We start from the raw sequence: 25,165 nt of genomic DNA, 5'->3' as shown, positions 1-25,165 counted from the left end.
TTAGTTTTACAATTATGCAAATTATTTTCAAATTCTAAATTTCTCAATCAATTCTCCATGTAGACTATCACCAACTCTTCCATATTTTATCAGATTATTATTTTTTTTTTGTTACTCTCTAAATTTATCCCATTTGTTGTTGTTTTGGGTTATATTTTTTTTTATTATGAAAAACAAAAATATATTGTCAACTTCATTATGAAAATAAAACGACATATTTTGCACTTTCTTAAATTATCCATTAATACTTTGTCTACTTTTTTAAGTCTTTTTTTGTTGTATGTTTCTGAGGTTTTTTCTTAATTTTTTTTTTGGAGAGAAACAATGCAACAAATTTTTTATTGTTCTCATAACATAATATTTTCTTTATTATTAATTTTTTTACATATCAAGGTCTCCTCCCTTCTTTATAATTTTATATTATTGCTTATTTTTTCTTTTATTTTTTTTTAATAATACTTTTAGTACGTAACTTAAATACAAAAACCAAGTAAAAATATTAAATTACGTTTAATAAATATAAATATATATAAAGATATTTTGAAATTAAAGTTAAGAGTTAAGTAAATAATATTAAAAAAAAAAAAAAAAAAAAAAAAACAAAATCAAACTAAAAGAAAAAAATACATATTAAAAAATCTAAATAATATATGTTTTATTTTTTCTATTCATCATAAACCCCCATGGTCCGAAATTCGGAATCACAAATAGCAAGAAATTATTTTTCTTGTAAAGAAAAATATAAAATTTTGTTTCTATAGAACATTTTGTCAACATTTTATTTCTATAGAAAATTTTGTCAACATTTTATTTCTATAGAAAATTTTGTTAAAATTTTATTTCTAGAGAAAATTTTGTCAAAATTTTATTTCTATAGAAAATTTTGTCAAATTTTTTTTCTATAGCAAATTTTGTCAAAACTTTTTTTCTATAGCAAATTTTGTCAAAATTTTATTTCTATAGCAAATTTTGTCAAAATTTTATTTCTATAGCAAATTTTGTCAAAAATTTATTTTAATAGAAAATTTTGTCAACGTTTTTTTTTATAGAAAATTTTGTCGAAATTTTATATCTATAGAAAAATTTTTCAAAATTTTATTTCTATAAAAAATTTGCTCAAAATTTTATTTTTAAAGAAACTTTTGTTTTTAAAGAAAATTTTGTCAAAATTTTATTTCTATAGAAAGTTTTGTCAAAATTGTATTTCTTTAGAAAATTTTGTCAAAATTTTATTTCTATAGAAAGTTTTGTCAAAATTGTATTTCTATAGAAAATTTTGTCAAAATTTTATTTCTATAGAAAATATTGTCAAAATTTTATTTCTATAGAAAATTTTGTCAAAATTTTATTTTATTATTGTTGTTCTTGTTGTCATTTAATTTTTTTGGCAATTATCAGAATAAATTCAGGTAGTTCACTAAACCCAAAGTGAACCACACTTGAACCTTCCGAAGAAAGGTTTACAAACTTATCTCTTTTCCTTTGTCACTGTCAAATCATTAGTTTCACTGCAAGTAGAGGAAGCTGATGAGGAATGTGGTAATTCCGAAACGTGCGCCTATCCAACCATCTTGCAGTCTGTAGGGCTTTGTCCAAATAAATTTGACAAACGTTCTTTTCCTCCGTTGGTTAAGCTACACTTGTAGTTTAGTCAATGCATGGTTTTAAGCTGAAATCAAAAACAACAATAATGATTGAAGAATAAACCAACAATAAGAAAACAAAACGAAAGAAAATTTTATTTCTATAGAAAGTTTTGTCAAAATTTTATTTCTATAGAAAATTTTGTCAAAATTTTAATTTTATAGAAAATTTTGTCAAAATTTTATTTTTATAGAATGTTTTATCAAAATGTTATTTCCATAGAAAATTTTGTCAAAATTTAATTTCTATAGAAAGTTTTGTCAAAATTTTACTTTAAAAAAAATTTTGTCAAAATTTTATTTCTATAGAAAATTTTGTCAACATTTTATATCTATAGAAAAATTTTGCCAAAATTTTATTTTTAAGGAAAATTTTGTCAAAAATTTATTTCAATAGAAAATTTTGTCAAAAGTTTTATTTTTTATAGAAAATTTTGTCCAAATTTTATTTCTATAGAACATTTGGTCAAAATTTTATTTCTATAGAAAAATTTTTCAAAATTTTATTTCTATAAAAAATTTGCTCAAAATTTTATTTCTAGGGAAAATTTTGTCAAAATTTTATTTCTATAGAAAATTTTGTCAAAATTTTACTTCTAAAAAAATTTTGTCAAAATTTAATTTCTATAGAAAATTTTGTCAAAATTTTATTTCTATAGAAAATTTTGTCAAAATTTTATTTTTATAGAAAATTTTGTCAAAATTTTATATCTATAGAAAATTTTGTCAAAATTTTATTTCTATAGAAAATTTTGTCAGAATTTTATTTCTATAGAAAATTTTGCCAAATTTTATTTCTATAGCAAATTTTGTCAAAAATTTATTTTAATAGAAAATTTTGTCAACGTTTTATTTTTTATAGAAAATTTTGTCAACATTTTATTTCTATAGAAAATTTTGTCAAAATTTTATTTCTATAGACAATTTTGTCAAAATTTTATTTCTATAGAAAATTTTATCAAAATTTTATTTCTATAGAACATTTTGTCAAAATTTTATTTCTATAGAACATTTTGTCAAAATTTTATTTCTATAGAAAATTTTGTCAAAATTTTATTTCTATAGATAATTTTGTCAAAATTTAATTTCTGTAAAAAATTTTGTCAACATTTTATTTCTATAGAAAATTTTGTCAAAATTTTATTTCTATAGAAAATTTTGTCAAAATTGTATTTCTATAGAAAATGTTGTCAACATTTTATTTTTAAAGAAAATTTTGTCAAAATTTTATATCTATAGAAAAATTGTTCAATTTTTATTTCTATAAAAAATTTGCTCAAAATTTTATTTCTAAGGAAATTTTGCCAAAATTTTATTTTTAAAGAAAATTTTGTCAAAATTTTGTTTTTAAAGAAAATGTTGTCAAAATTTTATTTCGATAGAACATTTTGTCACAATTTAATTTCTATAGAAAATTTTGTCAAAAATGTATTTTTATAGAATATTTTGTCAAAATTTTTTTACTATAGAAAATGTTGTCAAAACTTTATTTCTATAGAAAATTTTGTCAAAATTTAATTTCTATAGAAAATTTTGTCAAAATTTTATATCTATAGAACAATTTTCCCAAAATTTTATTTTTAAAGAAAATTTTGTCAAAATATTTCAATAGAAAATTTTGTCAAAAGTTTTATTTTTTATAGAAAATTTTGTCAAAATTTTATATCTATAGAAACATTTTTCAAAATTTTATTTCTATAAAAAACTTGCTCAAAATTTTATTTCTAAGGAAATTTTGCCAAAATTTTATTTTTAAAGAAAATTTTGTTTTTAAAGACAATGTTGTCAAAATTTTATTTCTATAGAACATTTTGTCACAATTTAATTTCTATAGAAAATTTTGTCAAAATTTTATTTTTATAGAATATTTTGTCAACAATTTTTTTTTTTGCTATAGAAAATGTTGTCAAAACTTTATTTCTATAGAAAATTTTGTCAAAAATTCTACCAAACAGTAAAATCTCTACCATTTTTGCTACCAACTGTGGCATCCGTGGTTGTGGCCCACTGTATGTCTTACGTATGGCATTGCGTGTGTGCAGATTCTCTTCGGGAATGCGAATAACGCTGTTTTATCAATAGTTTTATTGTTACCTTAGGTAATATTGACGTTGAATTTATTCACCTGCTGCTGATTCGGGTTATGGTGGTCGTCAGCCGTCGTAAATCTAATCAACTTCCTACCTCAAACTTCTCATTATGGAACCACAAATTCTGATATATTCTAGGTGACTCTGGTTGTATGAATTTCCTCCTCATATATAACGAACCATCCATCGTTATATGTACGTCAGACATGAATCCTTTCTCTAAACGAGCCAACATTAGAAGAAGGCTAACTAAAAATAAATACATATACCTATGGCAAAACCGCAAAGTTAATGGGGTTTTTTTGTAAATAAGTATGTTAATGTTAATATGCGACAGACAGACAGACGGACGGACGAACGAGCGAATGAGTTTCCTTATTATTCCTCATCATATTTTGATTATTGTTATTACCATTATTATAATTTGCACGATTTTTCTGCATGTGATTGTTGTCATTGCTCCTCAACGAGTGAATGAATGGTGTATAACTTTTGGCCTTTTAACAACAATCGAAAGTTAATTTGCTTTAGCGTACCATGGTTACTTTTGCGAAACGAAGAAAATTCCATGTTCTTAGATTTGGTCTTCCACATTGAAGTTAGTTAGTTAAGAGTTCAAGTGCCGGAATACATATACCATGGGTGAATATCTTCTGTTTTATAATTAAATAAAACAATAGTTTTTTTTTGTGGTGAAACAAAAATAATTAAAACTAAACCTAGAATAAAAAAATAAAAAAAGTAAAAAAAAAAAAATAAAAAAACTCCTTTAAAAAATTAAAAAGAAAAAGCCAAACATATTGAAATTAATAGAATTTTCGCATATCCACTTCAATCCCATTTCTCCCATTCGCGGCAATTCCACGTGAAAATTCGGTGTTCTGAATTCCACGGCGTTTTCTTTCGAACTTATCAGTAATCAGCTGAGTTGCTCAAATCACCAAAAAAAATTCAGGAGGGCGAAAATCAAAAAAGTGGAATTAAAAGGATTTAGTTCATTTTATTTTTAAATAATTATAATATTAAAAAAAATAATAATAATAATAAATAATATAAATAAAACTTTTTATAAGTGACTACCTGGTAGTGGATATTCGAGTGTGGAGATGCAATAATTTTTTTAAAAAAATTATACCTAGTTAAACTCAAATAAATATAACATTCATTTTTGTGTTGAATTGATGATGAAATTGCACCACACCAAGTTACTACAAAAAAGCATCGCATGAGTGCAATTATTAGGTGCCTTTTTAGATACATTTAGAACGACGCCAATAACAGTACCTTCATTGTATGGAACAAAATATCGGCCAAATGGGCACACCTTCATCCGATGGTCCAAATTTTCGATGACGCTGAGGCATAATGGAGGTTCTATGCCGTTAATGTGCCGAATTATCTCATCCTTTAGCACTTGAATTGTTGCTGGCTTATCGACGTACACCTTTTCTTTCAAATAACCCCAAAGAAAAAAGTCCAACGGTGTCAAATCACATGATCTTGGCGGCCAATTGACATCGCCATTACGTGAGATAACACGGCCATTGAATTTGTTGCGCAAAAGAGCCATTGTTTCGTTAGCTGTGTGGCAAGTGGCATCGTCCTGCTGTCCACATCCATATCTTCCAATTCGGGCCATAAAAAGTTCGTTATCATCTCACGATAGCGAACACCATTCACAATAACTGCCTGACCGGCCTCATTTTGGAAAAAATACGGCCCGATGATGCCGCCAGCCCATAAACCGCACAAAACAGTCACTCTTTGTGGTTGCATTGGTTTTTCGACAATCACTATTGGATTCTCATTCGCCCAAATGCGGCAATTCTGTTTATTGACGAATCCACTGAGGTGAAAATGTGCCTCATCACTGAAGATGATTTTCTTCAAAAATTGATCATCCACTGTTGCCATTTCTTGGAATCGTTCTGTCCATTCACGACGTCCATGGTTCAAATTGAGTAAGTCTGAAATAGAGAAATGTCAAATAAAATTCGGAAAAAAACTTGGCGTTTAGGTGTGGTTCACATTCAACATCGGCCCTTACAATTTAACCACCCTTTACGTTTTCAGCACATAATTTTCTTTTTTATTTAAATAAAATATAAAATGGCTCTTGTAACAATAGTGATGGCAAAATACTTTCATGTACATTTCGTACTTTTTGATACGCTTCCCCCATCACAGTTGGCGATTGTTGAAGTGTCACTTACGAGTCTGTAGTAGCGATGATATAGGTCCATTGTGATTCCTCGATGTAATATTTTCAGCTTCTTCCTCCCGATGTGGTCCCCGTTAAAGTAATCTCAGAATTACCACTTACCCGTCTTCTATAAAAGAAATCTTCGGACAACCAAACAGAGGCCCTGATGAAGGTAATTATGTTTCTTAAACTGCACCTCCGCAGATCAGTGAGAGCCTGAAAGGAAAAGGAACCCAGTATCTTGTTTCTTCTAAAGGATGGTGGTGGGCACTAAAACAGGAAATTGTACGAGTCTTTCGTTACTGCCGGGTCCAGACACCATCTACAGATGTCATAGTATTTACGGCCTATTCTTACCATATGTTTCGAAATTGTGTTATGTCCAATCAAACGACGCAATTCCTCTCTGTTCATCGAAATTTCGCAGTTTCTTCGGTTATTTTCGTCCCATTTTAACTTGATGTGCTCGCAACCTTTCGAATAGGCCCAATGTCTTCGTCATAGTTCATCATATTTGATTTCTATCCTGTAAAGATAAGAAGATAGTGTAGGAAAAACGACCGGTAGGACATTGTTCGGTCCCCGATTGCCCCACAATCCACATATGTGGCCACAGATCTTACAACCGCGGTATAAAGTCAACCAAAAAGGCAGGGTCTCATTCCCCATCTTTCCCCGACCAATGTCTGGCAAGAGTACATTTCCGCCTAGGCCCTCTTTATGCTGTCTGCAGTATTCTCCATCCAGTTCAGTATGGAGTCCAAGAGAACTCTCAAGTACCTTGCTGCTTTCGAGAGACTTCGTTCTTTGGAATTCAGAAGCCTTGTATCCGATAACCCTTCTTCTCCTGGTGAAAAGTACTAGCTCTGTCTTCCCAGGGCTCATCACTAATTCACATCCTCGAGTCCACTCCGAAAGATATTACCTAGGTCATCTTTATACAGTCCACAGTATTCTCCACCAGTTCAGTTTGGAGACCAAAAGAACTCCTAAATATCTTGCTGATTTCGAGAGACTCAACTTCATTCCTTGGAATACAGAAACCTTGTATGCGATAACCTTTCTTATTCTGGTGAAAAGTACTAGCTCTGTCTTCCGAGGGTTCAGCCCTAAACCACCCTCGAGTCCACTCCGAAAGATACTGCGCATCCGAAATTGTATCCAAGAATTTCCCGATACTAGTATCACAAAGTCATCCGCGTATGCCACAACCTTGATGCCCTTGCTGCTCAGCCCAATCAAAACTTCGTACACAACAAAATAGTCACAGCAAGGGTGATATTACAGCTCCCTGTGGTAATCCTCTTGTGGTCCTAGCCTTCCTTGTGGAGTTCGCCAGCTCAACCACAAACAACAACATTTCTCACATTTGTCAAAATTTAACTAAAATTAACCAATTTTCTTGAACTAAAATAAAGTTAAATTTGCTATAACAAATTTCGATTTTTTCTGAGCGTATGAGCGCTGTCAGCATTTTAAAGTTCCATTTCATCTTCATCGCTACCACAGACTCGTAAGTGACACTACAACAATCGCCAACTGTGATGAGGGAAACGTATCAAAAAGTACGAAATGTACATAAAAGTATTTTGCCATCACTATTGTCACAAGAGCCATTTTTATATTTTGTGAAACACCAAGCGCAACTAGCTTATTATAAATTATTTAAATAAAAACGAAAATAAAGTGCCGAAAACATAGTTATTACGCTTAAAATTGTGAAAGGTATATTGGTGAACAATTTTCGACTTTCCAAATGGAATAAAATGATAGTTTTTCAGATATTTTTTCAGACACGCTGCCTCTATCAAGAATAAGCACTAATAGAGGCTGGAGCATCAGCCGAATATAGTAGAAATGCAACTTATAAATTAACATAATTTCTTTTTTAAGGTTTTATGTTCAATGTGTATTCATTCGTATAAATGTTATACCTGGAATAATTTATAAATTTTTATTCAAATTAATAAATATGTAAAAAATTGTATTTTACTTGACCACAATGATTCTTTTACAACTATGTTAAAATTCACTTTTTCTAATAGTTTGAAGGGGCTCTTATTGGCGTAGTTCTAAATTTATCTAAAAAGGCACCTAATAATTGCACTCATGCGATACTTTTTTATAGTAACTTGGCGTGGTACAACTTCTCAATAGTGACGGCATTTTTGCTAGGAGTTTTGTAGATCGTATACGGCTGTTTTCGACGTGGTAGGGATTCTCAGAAGTGCCGCCAAATTCAAAAAATGTTGGCAGGGAGGTACCGAACCTTGTCAATATCCCCATGGCCCAAAACTGTCCTGCAGACAATCCTTGAGCATTTTTTGGGAAAGGTATATGGTGAAGAATTTTCGACTTTCCAAACGGAATAAAGTGATAGTTTTTCAGATATTTTTTCCGACACGCTGCCTCTATCAAGAATAAGCACTAATAGAGGCTGGAGCATCAGCCGAATATAGCATAATTGCAACTTATAAATTAACATAATTCCTTTTTAAGGCATTATGTTCAATGTGTATTCATTCGTATAAATGTTATACCTGGAATAATTTATAAATTTTTATTCAAATTAATAAATATGTAAAAAATTTTATTTTACTTGACCACAATGAATCTTTTACAACTATTTTAAAATTCACTTTTTCTAATTGTTTGAAAGGGCTCTTATTGGCGTAGTTCTAAATTTATCTAAAAAGGCACCTAATAATTGCACTCATGCGATACTTTTTTATAGTAACTTCTCAATAGTGAAGGGATTCTCAGAAGTGCCGCCAAATTCAAAAAATTTTGGCAGAACCTTGTAAATATCCCCATAGCCCAAAACTCTCCTGCAGGCAATCCTTGAGCATTTTTGGGTATATCATTATAAAATGCATTGTAAGGATCAAGACCAGAGAATGAAGCCGACCCATTTTTGTCGGCGGCGGATGACACTAAATTTTTGTCTCCGGCGGCGGCGGCTAAGCCGATAAAAAATTGTCTATTCGGCGGCGCAAAATTATCTATTATAAAATCAATTTGAAGTTTTCCGAATTGTAATGAGATTAGTTGTACAACCAATCTTACAATCAAATTTACATTTCATTCAAATTTTTTGAGCTAAATTTTTGTAAAACTATTATAGCAACTTGATACTAATTGATTGAAGGAGGAAAGTTCAAAATTTTGGCAAAAACTATAACAAATATTACTAAATTTTTCTGATATAGATCAATATTTTAGATTAATTGGCGGTTAAATTTGAGTCGTGATGAGACGACATATTCGGCGGCGGCGTCGACTGCTAAAAACGGGTCGGCGACGGTTAAAATCGGCGGCGCGACTCGGCGGCTTCATTCTCTGATCAAGACTATTTAGCAGAGAATGAAGCCGAAGAGTCGTGCTGCCGATTATAGCCGCCGCCGACCAGTTTTTGTCCGTCGACGCCATCGCCGAATATGTCGACTCAAATTTAGCCGCCAATTAATCACAAATATTGAGTTATATGAGAAAAATTTATTAATTTACAAAAATTTAGCTCAGAAAATTTTAATAAAAAATAATTTTGATTGTAAGATTGATTGTACAACTAATCTTATTACAATTCGGAAAACTTCAAATTGATTTTATAATGGACAATTGCGCGCCGCCGAATAGACAATTTTATATCGGCTTAATCGTCAAGACGCCGCCGCCGGAAATTTTGTGTCAGCCGCCGGGGCAAAAAAATTAAGTCGGCTTCATTCTCTGCTAATAAATCTTCAATTGAAACAAAGGATTTGACTGACTTTAGCTCTCTGCTGCAACAAACTAACGGCGTTGCCAATCCTAACCTGGTTTTAAATAGAATATTCGCAATTTTTTTGTAAATAAATAACAATGTAGAAAACTATACACTCTGTTTCGATTCGACCTATACGACAATGGCATAACGAACGTTTTAAAGCATATGAATCACATGAATGACCATGTTGATCACACCTTAACTCAGCCAGTACGCCCATTTTCCATTTTCATTCATATTTAAATTTCACTTCTACTCATCACTTTAAATAGTAATACTGGTACATACATGAAAATAAAACTGGCATTCATTCAACTGTAAATAGATTTGAAATTTTTAAGCATGTCGCAATTTTTTTATATTCTTATGCCTTTTGAATCACAAATAGCCAAAATGAGTCATGAACAGTTCGGCAGTTGACAAGTATATTAACTATACAGTTGGGTATCCTAACTCAGTCGGATTGTATGCACTCAAGTGGCATGAAGTTTTCTCATTGAGTTTTATAGAAAAACTTAAATTCAGCCTAGCTGAATAAAGTTTTTCACATAGAAAAACTTCAATTCAGTCAGGCTCAATAAAGCTTTTTTATATAGAAAAACTTAATTTAATATTTTTGTTTATAGAAAACTTAATCTAATAAAGTTTTTTTATTTCTTTATAGAAAACTTCACTTCAACCATGTTGCATTTTTCTATAACATGCTGAATAAAGTTTTTTATGGATAACTTCATTCTAGCCAGGCTAAATAATATTTTTATAAAGAAAAAATTATATTCAGCTGGTTGATTAGAGTTGTTTATGCATAATTTTTTTTAATTTAAAGTCTTTCTATATTCAGCCAAGATGAATAAATACATATAAAGTTCTCATACAAAAACTTCAAAAAAATTAAAATAGAAACATTTGAATTCAGCTGATTTTAGTTTTAAAATTAAAATAGAAACATTTGAATTCAGCTGAATAAAGTTTTTTAGAAACTATTAAATTCAGCTTCAGTAGTTGAATAAATTTGTTGGTATAACAATATAAATTCAGCCTGGCTGAATATTTTTTTTTTTTTAGAAAAATTCAATGAAAACTTTATTGAACATATTCAACATTTTCTCTATAAAAAACTTTATTCAGCAAAGCTGAACTGAAGTTTTATTATAGAAAATTCTAAATGCAGCCTTGATGAACAAAGTGTTTTATGGAAATCTTAATTTTTTATAGAAAAACTTGCTAAATGTAAAACCATTTTTTATAGAAAACTTAAACTTAGTCTGACTGAATAAAATTATTTTTAAACTAAAATTCTGATAGAAATATTCTCAAAATTCCAATATATCGCACAGACCAAAAACACAAGAATGCTATTTAAGAATTGTTTTTTCTATAAAAGTCTTTATTCAATATAATATAACGAATGGAAAAAACAGAATGACAACAAACTCAAAATACATTTTGTCATAATATAAAAACAAAGGCTACTTGATGAACATGTTGCAAAGTAGTATTTCCAACACTCCTCCTCAACATGTGCATTATGTAAAACAAATTATTTCAATCCAATAATATTTACAAATTTCTGGTGTTTGTCCTTCGTCAAGTTCTTTGTGAAGATATCAGCAATCATATCTTGAGTTGGACAATAAGTTAAACGTATTTCATTGGATTCCACCAATTGTCGTATATGATGATACTTGATATCTATGTGTTTTGTCCGATTGTGGTAGACAGGATTCGTAGCTATCTTTATTGCTCCTTGATTATCTACATTAAGTACCACAGCATCATCATTCCAAAATCCTAGCTCTTTCAACAAACGCTTTAGGTATATTGCTTCCTTTGATGCACTTGACATTGAGATGTATTCCGCTTCGGTGCTACTTAAAGCGGTTGTACTTTGTTTTTTGGATTCCCAGGAAATGGCGGATTGACCAAAGAAAAATATTGATCCTGAATAAGATTTTCGGTCCACTGTACATTCACCCCAGTCTGCATCAGCGTAACCAAACAGATTTTTGTTTCCTTGCCAATATTCCTTTATCGGTTATTTCAAATTCTTTTCCAATTTGCGATTTAATTCGTACTATCTCATTTTCATTTTTACAGGCAATAATGATATCGTCGACATACACTGCGAGAAGTATAAAATTTTTATTTCTTACCATCGTGTATAAACATGGTTCATTATCGCATCTTTTGAATCCAATTTTACGAAGACGCTCGTCTAGTTTTGAATTCCACTCTCTTCCCGCCTGCTTTAATCCATAGATTGATTTTTGTAGACGTAAAACTTTGTTAGGATAATTTCTATCCTTAAAACCTTCTGGTTGATGCATATATATTTCGTCACTAAGATCTCCATTTAAGTATGCGGCCACAACATCTATTTGGTGTATATGCATTTCATATTCGACTGCTAAAGCCAGCAACATCCTGATCGTAGCATATCTCACAACAGGTGAGAACGTTTCTTGATAGTCTATGCCATAACGTTGACTACATCCTTTTGCTACTAGTCTGGCTTTATAGCGCACAATTTCACCTTTGGCATTTTTCTTCAAAGTGTAAACCCATTTCGATTTAATTGCCTTATGTCCTTTAGGAAGTTCTTGTAAAAGGCCGGTATGCACCTCTAGCGAAAAATTTCATTCCCATAAGAAATGCATTGCTATTTATGCTAACGAAATTTTCGGTAGCGTTCAATTTCGTAAGCTGGTACGCACCTCTAATGAAAATAACAGGGTTGTCAAAAGCATATTTTGGCAGCAAACATTTAATTTATTACAATCATTGTGTGCGTAAAAGTTTTAAAAGGTCTGTAAATAATAAACAATTTATTTGAGGAATATTTGGAACATATATTAACAATTTTTAAAAGCGATTAGCTGGTTTAAAATTTATGTACACAGCCCTGTTTTTTTGTTGTAGACTTAAATAAATTTTTGCTACCGAAAATTTCGCTAGAGGTGCATACCGGCCTAAAGTCCAGGTATTATTTTCTTCTAACGACTTCATTTCTTTTTCCATAGCTTCTATCCACTGTTTACTAAATTTGCTGGATAATGCTTCCTCATATGTGACAGGTACATTTTGAGTTTCCTCCACCACATTATTCAGCATATTGTAAACTTTTCTTGGACGTCCAGGATTTCCGGTACGAATAATTCGTGGTCTACCAGGTCCACGTCGCTCTGAATTGTTTTCCTCTACAGGCTGCTCCTCCTCCTCGGAAGAAGAAAAATCATGAAAACTTTGATCACTTGATGATGTGGCTTGGTCCACAGAACCAATATTTTCAACACTTTCTACATCATCATTTTGGACTTCATGAGTATCAGAAGTTCCACTTTCTGAATTATTGATTTGTTCAATTTGCCTATTATCTTCAAATGATATATATTCTATATTATCACTGACTTCACCACAGCCAGGAAAATAACTCTCATCAAAAATGGCATCTCGTCGTTCAATTACTTTGCGTGTACTTGGGTCATACAACCGGTAAGCTTTCGATACCCTGGAGTATCCAACCATGATGTAGCTTGCTCCTTTGGCGTCAAATTTACCCTTCCTTTTCTTGTTGTGTGATACAGCATGTGATCCGAATATCTTGAAATGATTCACTTTTGGCTTTCTACCGGTCCAAATCTCAAAAGGAGTTTTATTGCCCAAAATTTTTGATGGACATCGATTTCGCAAATATGCTGCTGTTGCTACAGCTTCTGCCCACAAACTTTTGTCCAGATTAGAGCCAATGAGTAGACACCTACCCATTTCAACCAAAGTGCGGTTGGCCCTTTCCGCTACCACATTTTGTTGCGGAGAATAGGGAACACTTAACTGGTGTTGAATACCTTGACCGTCTAAATATCTTTTAAATTCATTACTGCAATATTCGCCTCCATTGTCCGTTCTGAGAATTTTGATTTTCTGGTTGGTTTGGCGCTCCACCATATTCTTGAACGACTTGAAAATTTGAAATACTTCGCTTTTACGTTTCATGAAGTAAACAAAGATATTTCTGGACATATCGTCAATAAAAGTAACAAAATACTTTGAACCACCAGCCGACTCTTCATTTATTGGCCCACATACATCTGAATGTATGATTTCGAGAAATTGTTGCGATCTAGTGTCAGAATGTTTTGAATAAGGTAAAGTACAGAAATATTCAAACCTTCTACCATACCATTTCTTGACAAATCAGCAAGACTTTTGAAATTTAAATGGCCATATCTTCGATGCCACAATTTGTTAATTGAATTTGCACTACAGATTTTCTGCTTATTTTCTTGTGCTTCGATAACAAATAGGTTATTATCTCTCTTTGCTCGTAAAACCAATTCGCCATCGGCAGTTACTACAGCACCGTTTTTATGAAATTTTACTACACACCCATTTTGTACAAGGCTACTGATGGAGATAAAATTACCGCTCAGATCCGTTGAATAGAGGACATTCTTAAATTTGATTTCTTCTCCGTTCAATCTAACGGAAACCATACCTCGGCCCTTTGCAGAAATTGTATTTTTGTCGGCAAGCATAATTGTTTCGTCACAATCAACCAGCTCAGTAAAAAAGTTCTTATTAGAACACATGTGGCTTGTTGCACCGCTATCCAAATACCATAAAGATTTACCATCTTGTTTTGCTTCGGCCAATGCCACCAATGTGAACGTCTTATTCTCACCTTTTTTGAATCTGCACTTATTTGCATAATGTCCTTTCTTGCCACAGTTAAAACACTTACCATCTTTTTCCTTCTTTACGTTATGTGAATTTCCTTGATCCGTTCTGTTTTTTCTTGCCATAGCACCAAAAGCATTTTGATTTAATGATGAGTCTTCTTCTTTTACATTTGCTCTTCGCTCCCACTCTTCTTGAAGTTTGAGTTTTAACGATGATAATGACGGAAGTTCGTCTCTTGTTTCAATTGCCACGACAAAATTTTCGTATTCTTTTTCCAGGCTTGATAACAAAATTATGACTAATAATTCCTCCTGGATTTGTATTCCGACATCTGATAGTTTTTCCGTAACCTCGGAAAATGTATTGATATACTCTACCATGCTCTTGTAGTCTTTCATATTCAAGTTTAGAAGTTTTTTATATAAGGATACCTTATGCAGCGGTCCTTTCGGCTTGTACACTTCCTTAAGTTTTTCCCATGCCTCATTCGAAGTTGTGCAATGCTTGACGTAGTTCAATTGCGTTGATTTCAGGCTTAACGTTATTGTTGCCAAAGCCTTTTCATCAATGTCGTCCCATATGGCTTTGTTTTCTGCTGTCCATGCAGAATCCTTTTTCAAGACACCACTAGCGTGCTTCCAATATCCGCTATGTATGAGAACGCTTTTCATTTGAATGTACCACGATTCATAATTTCTCTCGTCCAGTTTTTCTATTTGGTACAGCGATGAACTCATCTTTCCGTATTTTTTCCCTTTACGAAAATCTTGAAAAACTATCTTGATATTATTCCTTTGAAAATTTCCTTTCAATTGATTCTTGATTTACAGCCTCCAGTACGCCCTGGGCCCATAACCTGATAGAAATATTCTCAAGATTCCAATATATCGCACAGACCAAAAAATACGAATGCTATTTAAGAATTGTTTTTTCTGTAACAGACTTTATTCAATATAATATAACGAATGGAAAAAACAGAATGACAACAAACTCAAAATACATTTTGTCATAATATAAAAACAAAGGCTACTTGATGAACATGTTGCAAAGTAGTATTTCCAACAAATTCAGCCTAGATAAATATATATTTTTAGAGAAATGTAAATTCAGCCTGGCTGAATAAAGTTTTGAATAAGTTTTGTTTTGCTGTCGAGTTACTCAAAAAGAGGATTATTTGGCCACCGAAGTACTACGCCAACGCTAAAGTAATTTTAATTTTTCTATAAAAAAAACTTTATTCAGGCAGATTAAACATTTTTTTTTTTAGAAAAATTTAAATTCAGTTTGGCTGAAATGAAGTTTTCGATAAGAAAATTTATTCAGAAAAACTGAAATGAAGTGTTATTATAAAAATCTAAATACAGTCTTGCTGAAAAAAGTTTTTTATAGAAAAATTCAAGAAAAACTTTATTCAACATATTCATATTTTTTCTATAGAAAATTATATTTAAAGGGTTTCTAAAAAAAATATTCATCCTTACTGAATTTAAGTTTTCCTAAAAATCTTTATATAAAAATTGTTTGTAAATTAAAAAGTCATTCTATAAAAAAAAACTTTATTCAGCTAGGCTGAATTAAAATTTTACTCCAAAAAATCTTATGCAGCCCCCTTTTATTTAAGTTTTTCTAAAAAAAAAATTATATAAAAATTGTTTGTAAATTAAAAAGTCTTTCTATAAAAAAAAAACTTTATTCAGCTGGGCTGAATTAATATTTTAATACAAAAAATTTTATTCAGCCCCCTTGAAATGAAGTTTAACCATAAAAAACTTTATAAAAACCATAAAAAAATATTGTTCAGCAAGGCTGAAATAAGGGTTTTTATAGAAAATTTTAAATTCAGCCTGGCTGAATAAAGGTTCTTTTTATAAAAAAAAAAAAATAAATAAAAACATTAGTCATGGCTGAAATGAAGTTTTCAATAAAAAAAAAACTTTATTTAGCATGGATGAATTAAAGTTTTTCTATAATAAAACTTTTTCCAGCCTGGCTGAATTGAAGTTTTTCTATAAAAGGCTTTATTCAGCTGGGCTGAATTGAAGTTTGTTTGTAAACAACTTTATTACTTTAAGTTTTTCTATAAAAAAAACTAATTGAAGTTTTTATATTAAAAAGTTGGAGTTTTTGTATAAAAACTTTGTTTACATTTTTCTATAAAAAACTTTACTTTTTTCTAAAAACAAAAAACCTTATTATAAAAAATTTTAATTTCGACCTAGCTGAATAAAGTTGTTTTTCTAACATAACAATTAAATATTCAACTTTAGTTAACATGCACGCAGAGAAGAAACATGATTGTCACAATCATATTCGAAGAGCAAAATAATATGATAGGAGCTCTTTTTGAGGCGACCATGTAACATTTTCACCTGCAACCATGTTGGCTCAGTGAACATGGTTCTAACCCCCATTTTCATAAAGCTCCTTTAGTGCTACATTAGCTAACGAACTTTTAAACCATCATATCTACATATCTGTCATCTTGCGTATATACACTCTTAGAAAAATATGTTTTTCATATGTTCCGATATAAACAAAGTGTGTTTCGGGCACAATTTTAAAACACAATATATTTAAGTGCAAACATGTAATGTTCCTAAACTAACACTAAATGTTTGGGACATCTATTTTAATATGTTAGAATATATTATGTTTGGGGCATAAATGTTTCATAAAAATTATATGTGTGAATGCAAACATATATAAATTTACAAATTTCGACTAAACATACATATGTTGTGATATTTTATCCAAAGCGACAGAGAGTATAGAGAAAGAAATGGATGGATGGATGGAAACCGGGAGAGTTGGCGAAAGATATCAACATAACACAGCGAAAGAATCCAAAGAGAGAAATTTTTGTGAAACTGCTTGTATGTTGTTTCGGAAAACTGTTTTATGATAAGGCCAAAAATTTGATATGCTTAAGTCAAAATATTATTTAATTTGAATAAAGAGAATGGACATTCGGAATTAAGAGAATAGACATTTGAAAAAAAGCATGTGTTTTCGCCTTGAGAGCAGCATTTTATGTATGTGTGGACATGTGTTTTGTTTATCATTTTGGCATTATGGGAACAATTTTTTTCTTGGTGCGTTAAAAGAAATCAGGGGTCTTCATAAAAATAACGAAATGGCACTATACTCTTTTTAGAGTTGGGACAGTAAAATGAAATAAGGAGGAAATAGTGAAAAATTAGACAGTAAAATGTATAAAAACAAGGTTTAGTTCCTCTTTATTAATAAGTAGTCCACGAGGAGTTGACGGACACCTTCAAATATAAAAGCGGGCATTAAGTTCGAGTTTTTCAGCTAAAACAATTTAAAAAGTTTATTTTCTTTAAAATGAATTATTAATGAAAAATAAAAGGCATTTTAGAGCGGTGGTGTTAAATGCTAGTACAAAACTGTTCACGCCTAAATAAGTTTATGTTTATATTATAAAATTATTTATGTATGTTACTACTCGACTCCATGTTCTTCTTTTGTTAATATAAATGTGTAAATTAAAAAAAAAAAAAAAAAAAAGTGTTCGGTCGGAGCAGGGATTGAACCCACGACCCTTTGCATTCAAGGCAGACATGCTAACCACTGCTCCACGTGGCAAACAAATGTATGTTTCTGTTAAATAATGTTATGTTTGCATGGGCTCGTGGGCGCTGCAAACTATGCTATATAAATGTAACTTATAACGATAATTATCTGCTGGTGACCATAACAGCTACGTAGCCCAGTGGATAGTGTGTTGACTTACAAACTGTATGGTACTCGGTTCGATTCTCCGTGCAGGCGAAAGGTAAAATTTAAAAAAATTTATAAAAGTGAATAATTTCTTCAACATTATTTGTATTACAGAAAAAGGTGCCAAGAACTAAAATATTTCGTGGAAGTGAAAATAACGAGTATGTTAGGGAATGAGCACAATCGTCTTTGGGAAAAATTCTTCCAAGCATATAATATTTTTGGGCTCAAAATGCTTCCTAAATATATAATATGTTCACATAAAACAAACATATTAATGTTTTGGCAGTATCCAATAATATATGTGCTTCCTGCAAAATATGTTTGGAACATATGTTAAAGAAGCGATTTTTTTGAGGGTGTATTCCATATGCCAGTTAGAAACTTAATTGCTGAAAATTTTTCAATTAAAGTTAACAGATATTTAAATTTTTCTTTCTGTTAACTGGCAGTTAAAGTCTAACGGAGCTACATGAAAATGGCTGTAAGAAAAATAAAATTGTCCTCATCTAAAATGTTATTATATTGATAAAAATAAATTTGTTTCCATTAAAAGACAATGGTCACGATCTAAAATGTTATGATATTCGTCAAAAATGTTTTTCTTTCAGTTAAAAGAATATGATCACAACCTAAAATGTTTTTATACATATGAAAAAACTTTTTTCGTCGTCGAAAAAAGGAAGCCACTTGAAAAAAGAAACACAAAATATCTGTCGTCCTATCTGACTGGAAGATCACAAGTAGTTCTGACCAGGGATAGATATTCGCAACCCATGAACCTCATTAGAGGAGTTCCACAGGGGTCTGTATTGGGCCCCTTGCGCTTCTCCATATACATTAATGATATAGTGAATGTTTGTGAGAGTTGCGATGTACATATTTATGCAGACGATGTCCAATTGTGTTTTTCGAGTGATAACTCGAACATCCTGAGCTGTATAGACAGCATAAATAGTAGTTTGAGACGGGTCAATCAATGTACGATAGACAATGGATTGAAGCTTAACCCTGGGAAGACAAAGTGTTTAGTTTTGTCGCGTAGGACTTTTGACCCGAGCGCATTACCAATGATCTCCATTGACGGTTGTCAAATTGAATATGCCACATACGCGAAGAATTTGGGTGTGACATTTGATACGGGACTATCTTGGAACCCACATATAGACATCACCATAGGAACTGTGTATGGTATGCTTCGAAATCTCTGGAACATACAATATTTTATTCCTACGCACATTCGTTTACTGATTGCTAAGTCATACTTACTTTCGAGGCTCACATATTGCTGTGAAATTTTTGCAAATTGTGATTATATCCATAAGAGGAAACTGCAAATTTTGTTTAACGATATAACCCGATTTGTATATGGTGTTGGGCGTTATGAAAGTATTTCTAGATACAGTTCTCAAATCTGTCAAATGACTTTTATGAAGCTGCTGAATTTCAGATGCCTAATATTTCTTCACAAAATAATTTATTCGGGTGAACCGAAATATGTGCTTCAAAGATTACATTTTTCCCGATCGTCTAGGATAAAATCAATCATTCCAATTAGGTCTCGTTATATGGTATCGGATAGACAATTTCTCATATTTACTTCTCGGCTGTGGAACAATCTACATTCACATTTGAAAAGCTCAAGTAAGCACCAACAATTTAAGAATAGACTGCAAAATCATTTTTTTTTGATGACTTAAGTTAATATTTTATATTTATGTATGTATAATATTTATTTAATTTGTCAAATAGATGTATATTTCGATGGAATTAGATTAAATATAAATGTTATTTCTTTATTATTGTTATTCAATTAAAAAAATGTTTATTTTTTATTTTTACTATTATTATTTTTTTATTATTATTATTTCTATTATTTTAAATATTTACACTGCTGTGACACATTTATTATAATAACTTTTGCATACAGTACTAATAATAAGTTCATACTTCTTGTACTGATATGAACCAATAAAGAAAGAAAGAAATTAACTTTATTTATTTGTTTTTATTTATTTATAAACTAATTCATTGTTTATTTGTATTTATAATGTCGTGCAAGCAAACATCACATATTTTTACACACTCTATTATACCATATATCAAAATGCAGAACAAAAAACAGGTACATTTTTTTCAATTGCACTTTCCTTTTTTGTGTTCACATAAAACCATGTGCCACTTTTGAATAAACAAATTAACACAAAACTCAGTAATTGCGTATTCTCCATCCATTCCAAGAAACAATCAACGCATGACTGACGCGAAAAATAAAAATCGTGTGTACCTGCTCAATGTTTTTATAAAATTCTTGTCGCCGCAAAAAAAAAATTAAAAATTAAATGGTCCCGAAAACAATGTACATGTTCTTTATGACCATGTAATGGTTCTAGACTTGTCTATAGGTAATCTACAAAAATACTTTTTTCTCTGCAAAAAAGTAAAAAAAATTGAATGGTCAGGTACATGATTTTCCCGACCATGTAATGGTCACAAATTCTATCATTTAAATAATAGAACATTTGGAAACCATTTAAATGCTTATTGCCAACATATATTTTTCTTCGCTCGAAAATTATTTTTACAAAGACAACATACATGATTTTCCTACTCTAGATAAGCATTAAATGGCTGCGGCAACCATGTCCAAACATGTTTTTTCTGTGCGTGTGGAATGAAGTTTTCTATAAAAAAAAAAAAAACTTTATTCACACCGAAAAAAAGTGAACTGTTTTATAGGAAGAATGAACTACCACGCACGGAAATTGAACTAAATTTTATTCCACATTTTGAGATTTCCACAAAGCGTTGTTAAAACCAGGAAATATTAATGCCCTGTTGTACTTTTTAACTGCAGTTCACGAAATTACATCATCTTATAGAAGAAAAAAATTAACTAAAAGTAAAGAAGAAAATCATTGGAGCCAAATTATGGCCATTTTAACCATACAGTAGTTCATTCTTACTATTTTTGAGAATCGTACGAAAATTTTCATTTGTTTTAGTTCATATTGAACGGTCATTGAACTTTATACTCACGTTGAGTTCATAAAAATTTTTGAGACATACTTAAAAAAAGTAAGATTTCATTAAGCTGTGGAAAATATCGATAAAAATAATAAAATTTAACTAAAGGGTGATTTGTTAAGAGCTTGATAACTTTTTTTTTTAAAAAAACGCATAAAATTTGCAAAATCTCATCGGTTCTTTATTTGAAACGTTAGATTGGTCCATGACATTTACTTTTTGAAGATAATTTCATTTAAATGTTGACCGCGGCTGCGTCTTAGGTGGTCCATTCGGAAAGTCCAATTTTGGGCAACTTTTTCGAGCATTTCGGCCGGAATAGCCCGAATTTCTTCGGAAATGTTGTCTTCCAAAGCTGGAATAGTTGCTGGCTTATTTCTGTAGACTTTAGACTTGACGTAGCCCCACAAAAAATAGTCTAAAGGCGTCAAATCGCATGATCTTGGTGGCCAACTTACCGGTCCATTTCTTGAGATGAATTGTTCTCCGAAGTTTTCCCTCAAAATGGCCATAGAATCGCGAGCTGTGTGGCATGTAGCGCCATCTTGTTGAAACCACATGTCAACCAAGTTCAGTTCTTCCATTTTTGGCAACAAAAAGTTTGTTAGCATCGAACGATAGCGATCGCCATTCACCGTAACGTTGCGTCCAACAGCATCTTTGAAAAAATACGGTCCAATGATTCCACCAGCGTACAAAGCACACCAAACAGTGCATTTTTCGGGATGCATGGGCAGTTCTTGAACGGCTTCTGGTTGCTCTTCACTCCAAATGCGGCAATTTTGCTTATTTACGTAGCCATTCAACCAGAAATGAGCCTCATCGCTGAACAAAATTTGTCGATAAAAAAGCGGATTTTCTGCCAACTTTTCTAGGGCCCATTCACTGAAAATTCGACGTTGTGGCAGATCGTTCGGCTATTCATGATGAAATGTCAAAGCATACTGAGCATCTTTCTCTTTGACACCATGTCTGAAATCCCACGTGATCTGTCAAATACTAATGCATGAAAATCCTAACCTCAAAAGAATCACCCTTTATAAGCAAATAATTTTTTTCCAATAAAAATAAGTTAAATTTAGCGTTAGTTTAACTACGGAAATTTTTTTCTGTACATCCAGGCTAAATGTAAGTGCTTCTAAAATTACTTAATTCGGCTAGATTAAATTTAAGCTTTCCTAAAAAAACTTAATGCTAGTTTGAATTTAAGTTTTGCTATAAAAAAAGTTTTCTATAACAGACTTTGAATTGAAGTTTTTCTATAAAAAAACTTTATATTTTTTAATTCAGCCTGTATAGAAAGACTTTTTGATTAAAAAAAAATCTATAAAAAAATCAGCCTGACCGAAATGAAATTATCCATAAGAAAACTTTATTTAGCCTGACTGAATATAAGTTATATAAAATAAACTTTATCCATGATAAATTAAAGTTTTTCCATCCTGGCTAAATTGAAATTTTTATATAAAAAAACTTTATTCAGCCAGTTGAATAAATAAATATGAAGTGTTTTTTTGAAAAGCATTATTCATCCTGGCTGAATTTAAGTTTTCCTATAAAAAACCTTATTCAGCCAAGTTATAAAGTTTTTCAATAAATACTTAATTCAGCCAGGCTGAATCGAGAAACTAACCCTAGCTTTGAAATAGTTAAACAATATTAGCTGTGTTTATCGTAAAGAATTTAAATAGGCATATTAGTAATGTGCCTCACCTGGATAGCCTTGCAACCATAAAAACTTCATGAGCATGACATATGTGCCGGTAAAATGCAATCAAACACAAACCATGTTGATTCAGTATTCATGTTTGTCGTTGTTGTTGGTGTTGGTAAATATGATGTTTGATATCCTGGTGATGTGTGCGTTTGCAGTGCATTACCCATAGTTTCGGGGGGGGGACAACAAATAGGACTAAATGTCTGACTTAACATAAATGTACACCCACTTTTTGCATGTCTTCAGAAAGTTTTGATTACTTTTTTTTTATTTTTCGATTTTATATTCTTTGTTTTTGATATCGCTATTGAATAACAAAAATATTGTTGCTTTGTTGTCGCGTAGAGATGTCGTTAGGAATTTGTGGGAATAATATCGGACTGTGAGCCAATGTTTATCTCAATATAAGGCAGCTGTGAACTACTCTATTTTAGTCAATAGAATTTATTTTTGTTTTTCTATAAACAACGTGGGTGAATAATTTTTGTTTATAGAAAACTTAAATTTTGCCTGGCTGAATTACGTTATTTACAGGAAAACTTAAATTCAGCAAAACTTGATTTCTTTTATATAAAAAATTAAATTAACATGGCTGAATTTTTTTTTGTATAGAAAATTTTAAATTAAGCCTGGCTGAATAAATTTAGCCTTGCTGAATAAATTTAGCCTTGCTGAATAAATTTAGCCTAGCTGAATAATGTTTTCTTTTAAAAAACTTAAATTCAGCTTGGCTGAATAAAATTTTTACACAAAAACTGTATTTCAGCCTGGCTGAATAAAGTTTTTTTTAGAAAAACTTAAATTCAGTAGGGCTGAATAATTGTTTTATCGAAAAACTTAAATTCAGTCTTGCTGAATATTTTTTTTATAGAAAAACTTAAATTTAGCTATACTGAATAAAGTTTTGTTTTGGAAAAACTTAAATTCAGCTTGGCTGAACATTTTTTTATAGAATAACTTAAATTAAGTTTGGCAAACTAATTTTTTTTTAACTTAAATTCAGTCTGGCTGAATTATTTTTTGTATAGAATTTAAATTCAGCCTGGCTGATTAATTTTTATTACACAGAAACTTAAATTTAGCCTGGCTGAATTATAGAAAAATTTAAATTTTGCCTGGCTGTATAAGGTTTTTTTTTAGAAAAACTTAAATTCAGCTTGGCTGAATAATTTTTATTATAGAAAAACTTAAATTTAGCCAGGCTGAATAAAGTTTTTATAACTTAAACTCAGCTTGGCGGAATATTTTCTTTTTATAGAAAATCTTAAATTAAGCATGGCTGAATAAATTTTTTGATAGAAAAACTTAAATTCAGTCTGGCTGAAATATTTTTTGTATATTTTATTTCAAATAAAGCCTGGCTGAATAATTTTTATTGTAGAAAAGCTTAAATTTAACCTGGCTGAATAAGGGTTTTTTTAGAAAAACTTAAATTCAACTTGTCTGAATAAATTTTTTATAGAAAAAATTAAATTCAGTCTGGCTGAATAATTTTTTTTTGTAGAAAAGCTTAAATTTAGCCTGGCTGAATAAGGTTTTCTTTAAAAAAAATTAAATTCAACTTGTCGGAATAAATTTTTTATAGATAAATTTAAATTCAGCCTGGCTGAATAATTTTTATTATAGAAACACGTAAATTGAGCCTGGTAGACTAAAGTCTTTTTATGTTAAAACTTTATTTCGGCCTGGCTGAATATTTTTTTTTTTTATAGAAAAACTTAAATTCAGTTTGGCTGAATTATATTTTTATAGAAAATTTTAAATTCAGTCTGGCTGAATAATTTTTATTATAGAAACACGTAAATTGAGCCTGGCTATAGAAATTTTAAATTTGGTATAGAAATTTTTAAATTAAGCCTGGCTGAATAATTTTTATTATAGCCTGGCTGAATAATTGTTATACATTTGTTTACTACCTGGCCCTGAAGAAGATTGACGATGTCAAATCGAAATATTGGCTTCAATAAAGTAAAACTCATATAAAAAACATATGGAGTTTTTTCATTAATGACCTTGGACAAAAATAATAATGGATGAAATGAATGAAATTTCTTTTAGAAAAGCTTAAATTCAGCTGGACTGAATAAAATTTTTACACAAAAACTTTATTTCAGCCTGGCTGAATAAAGTTTTTTTTTAGAAAAACTTAAATTCAAATTTTTTATAGAAAAACTTAAATTAAGCCTGGCTGAATAATTTTTTTATAGAAAAACTTAAATTAAGTCGGGCTGAATAATTGTTTTATAGAAAAACTTAAATTCAGCCTTGCTGAATAATTTTTTATAGCAAAACTTAAATTTG

The 25,165-nt window shown here is 30.5% G+C and overlaps 1 protein-coding gene across 2 annotated transcripts in view; it reads left to right on the top strand.

Moving 5' to 3' along the window:
- Nucleotides 1-4,262: 4,262 nt before the first annotated feature.
- LOC142232070 (calaxin) overlaps nucleotides 4,263-25,165 on the top strand; it is a 40,039-nt gene continuing 19,136 nt past the window's right edge. For both annotated transcript variants that reach the window (XM_075302781.1, XM_075302780.1), the window contains exon 1: nucleotides 4,263-4,375. In XM_075302781.1, the coding sequence (XP_075158896.1) occupies nucleotides 4,372-4,375 (4 nt within the window). In that variant the 5' untranslated portion in view covers nucleotides 4,263-4,371. The remainder of the gene's footprint in view (nucleotides 4,376-25,165) is intronic.

This window comes from Haematobia irritans, chromosome 3 (assembly GCF_050003625.1).
Source record: "Haematobia irritans isolate KBUSLIRL chromosome 3, ASM5000362v1, whole genome shotgun sequence".
Taxonomy (NCBI): domain Eukaryota; kingdom Metazoa; phylum Arthropoda; class Insecta; order Diptera; family Muscidae; genus Haematobia; species Haematobia irritans.
The sequence above is the reverse complement of the archived record's forward strand: the minus strand, read 5'-3'. Positions and strand labels throughout refer to the sequence as shown.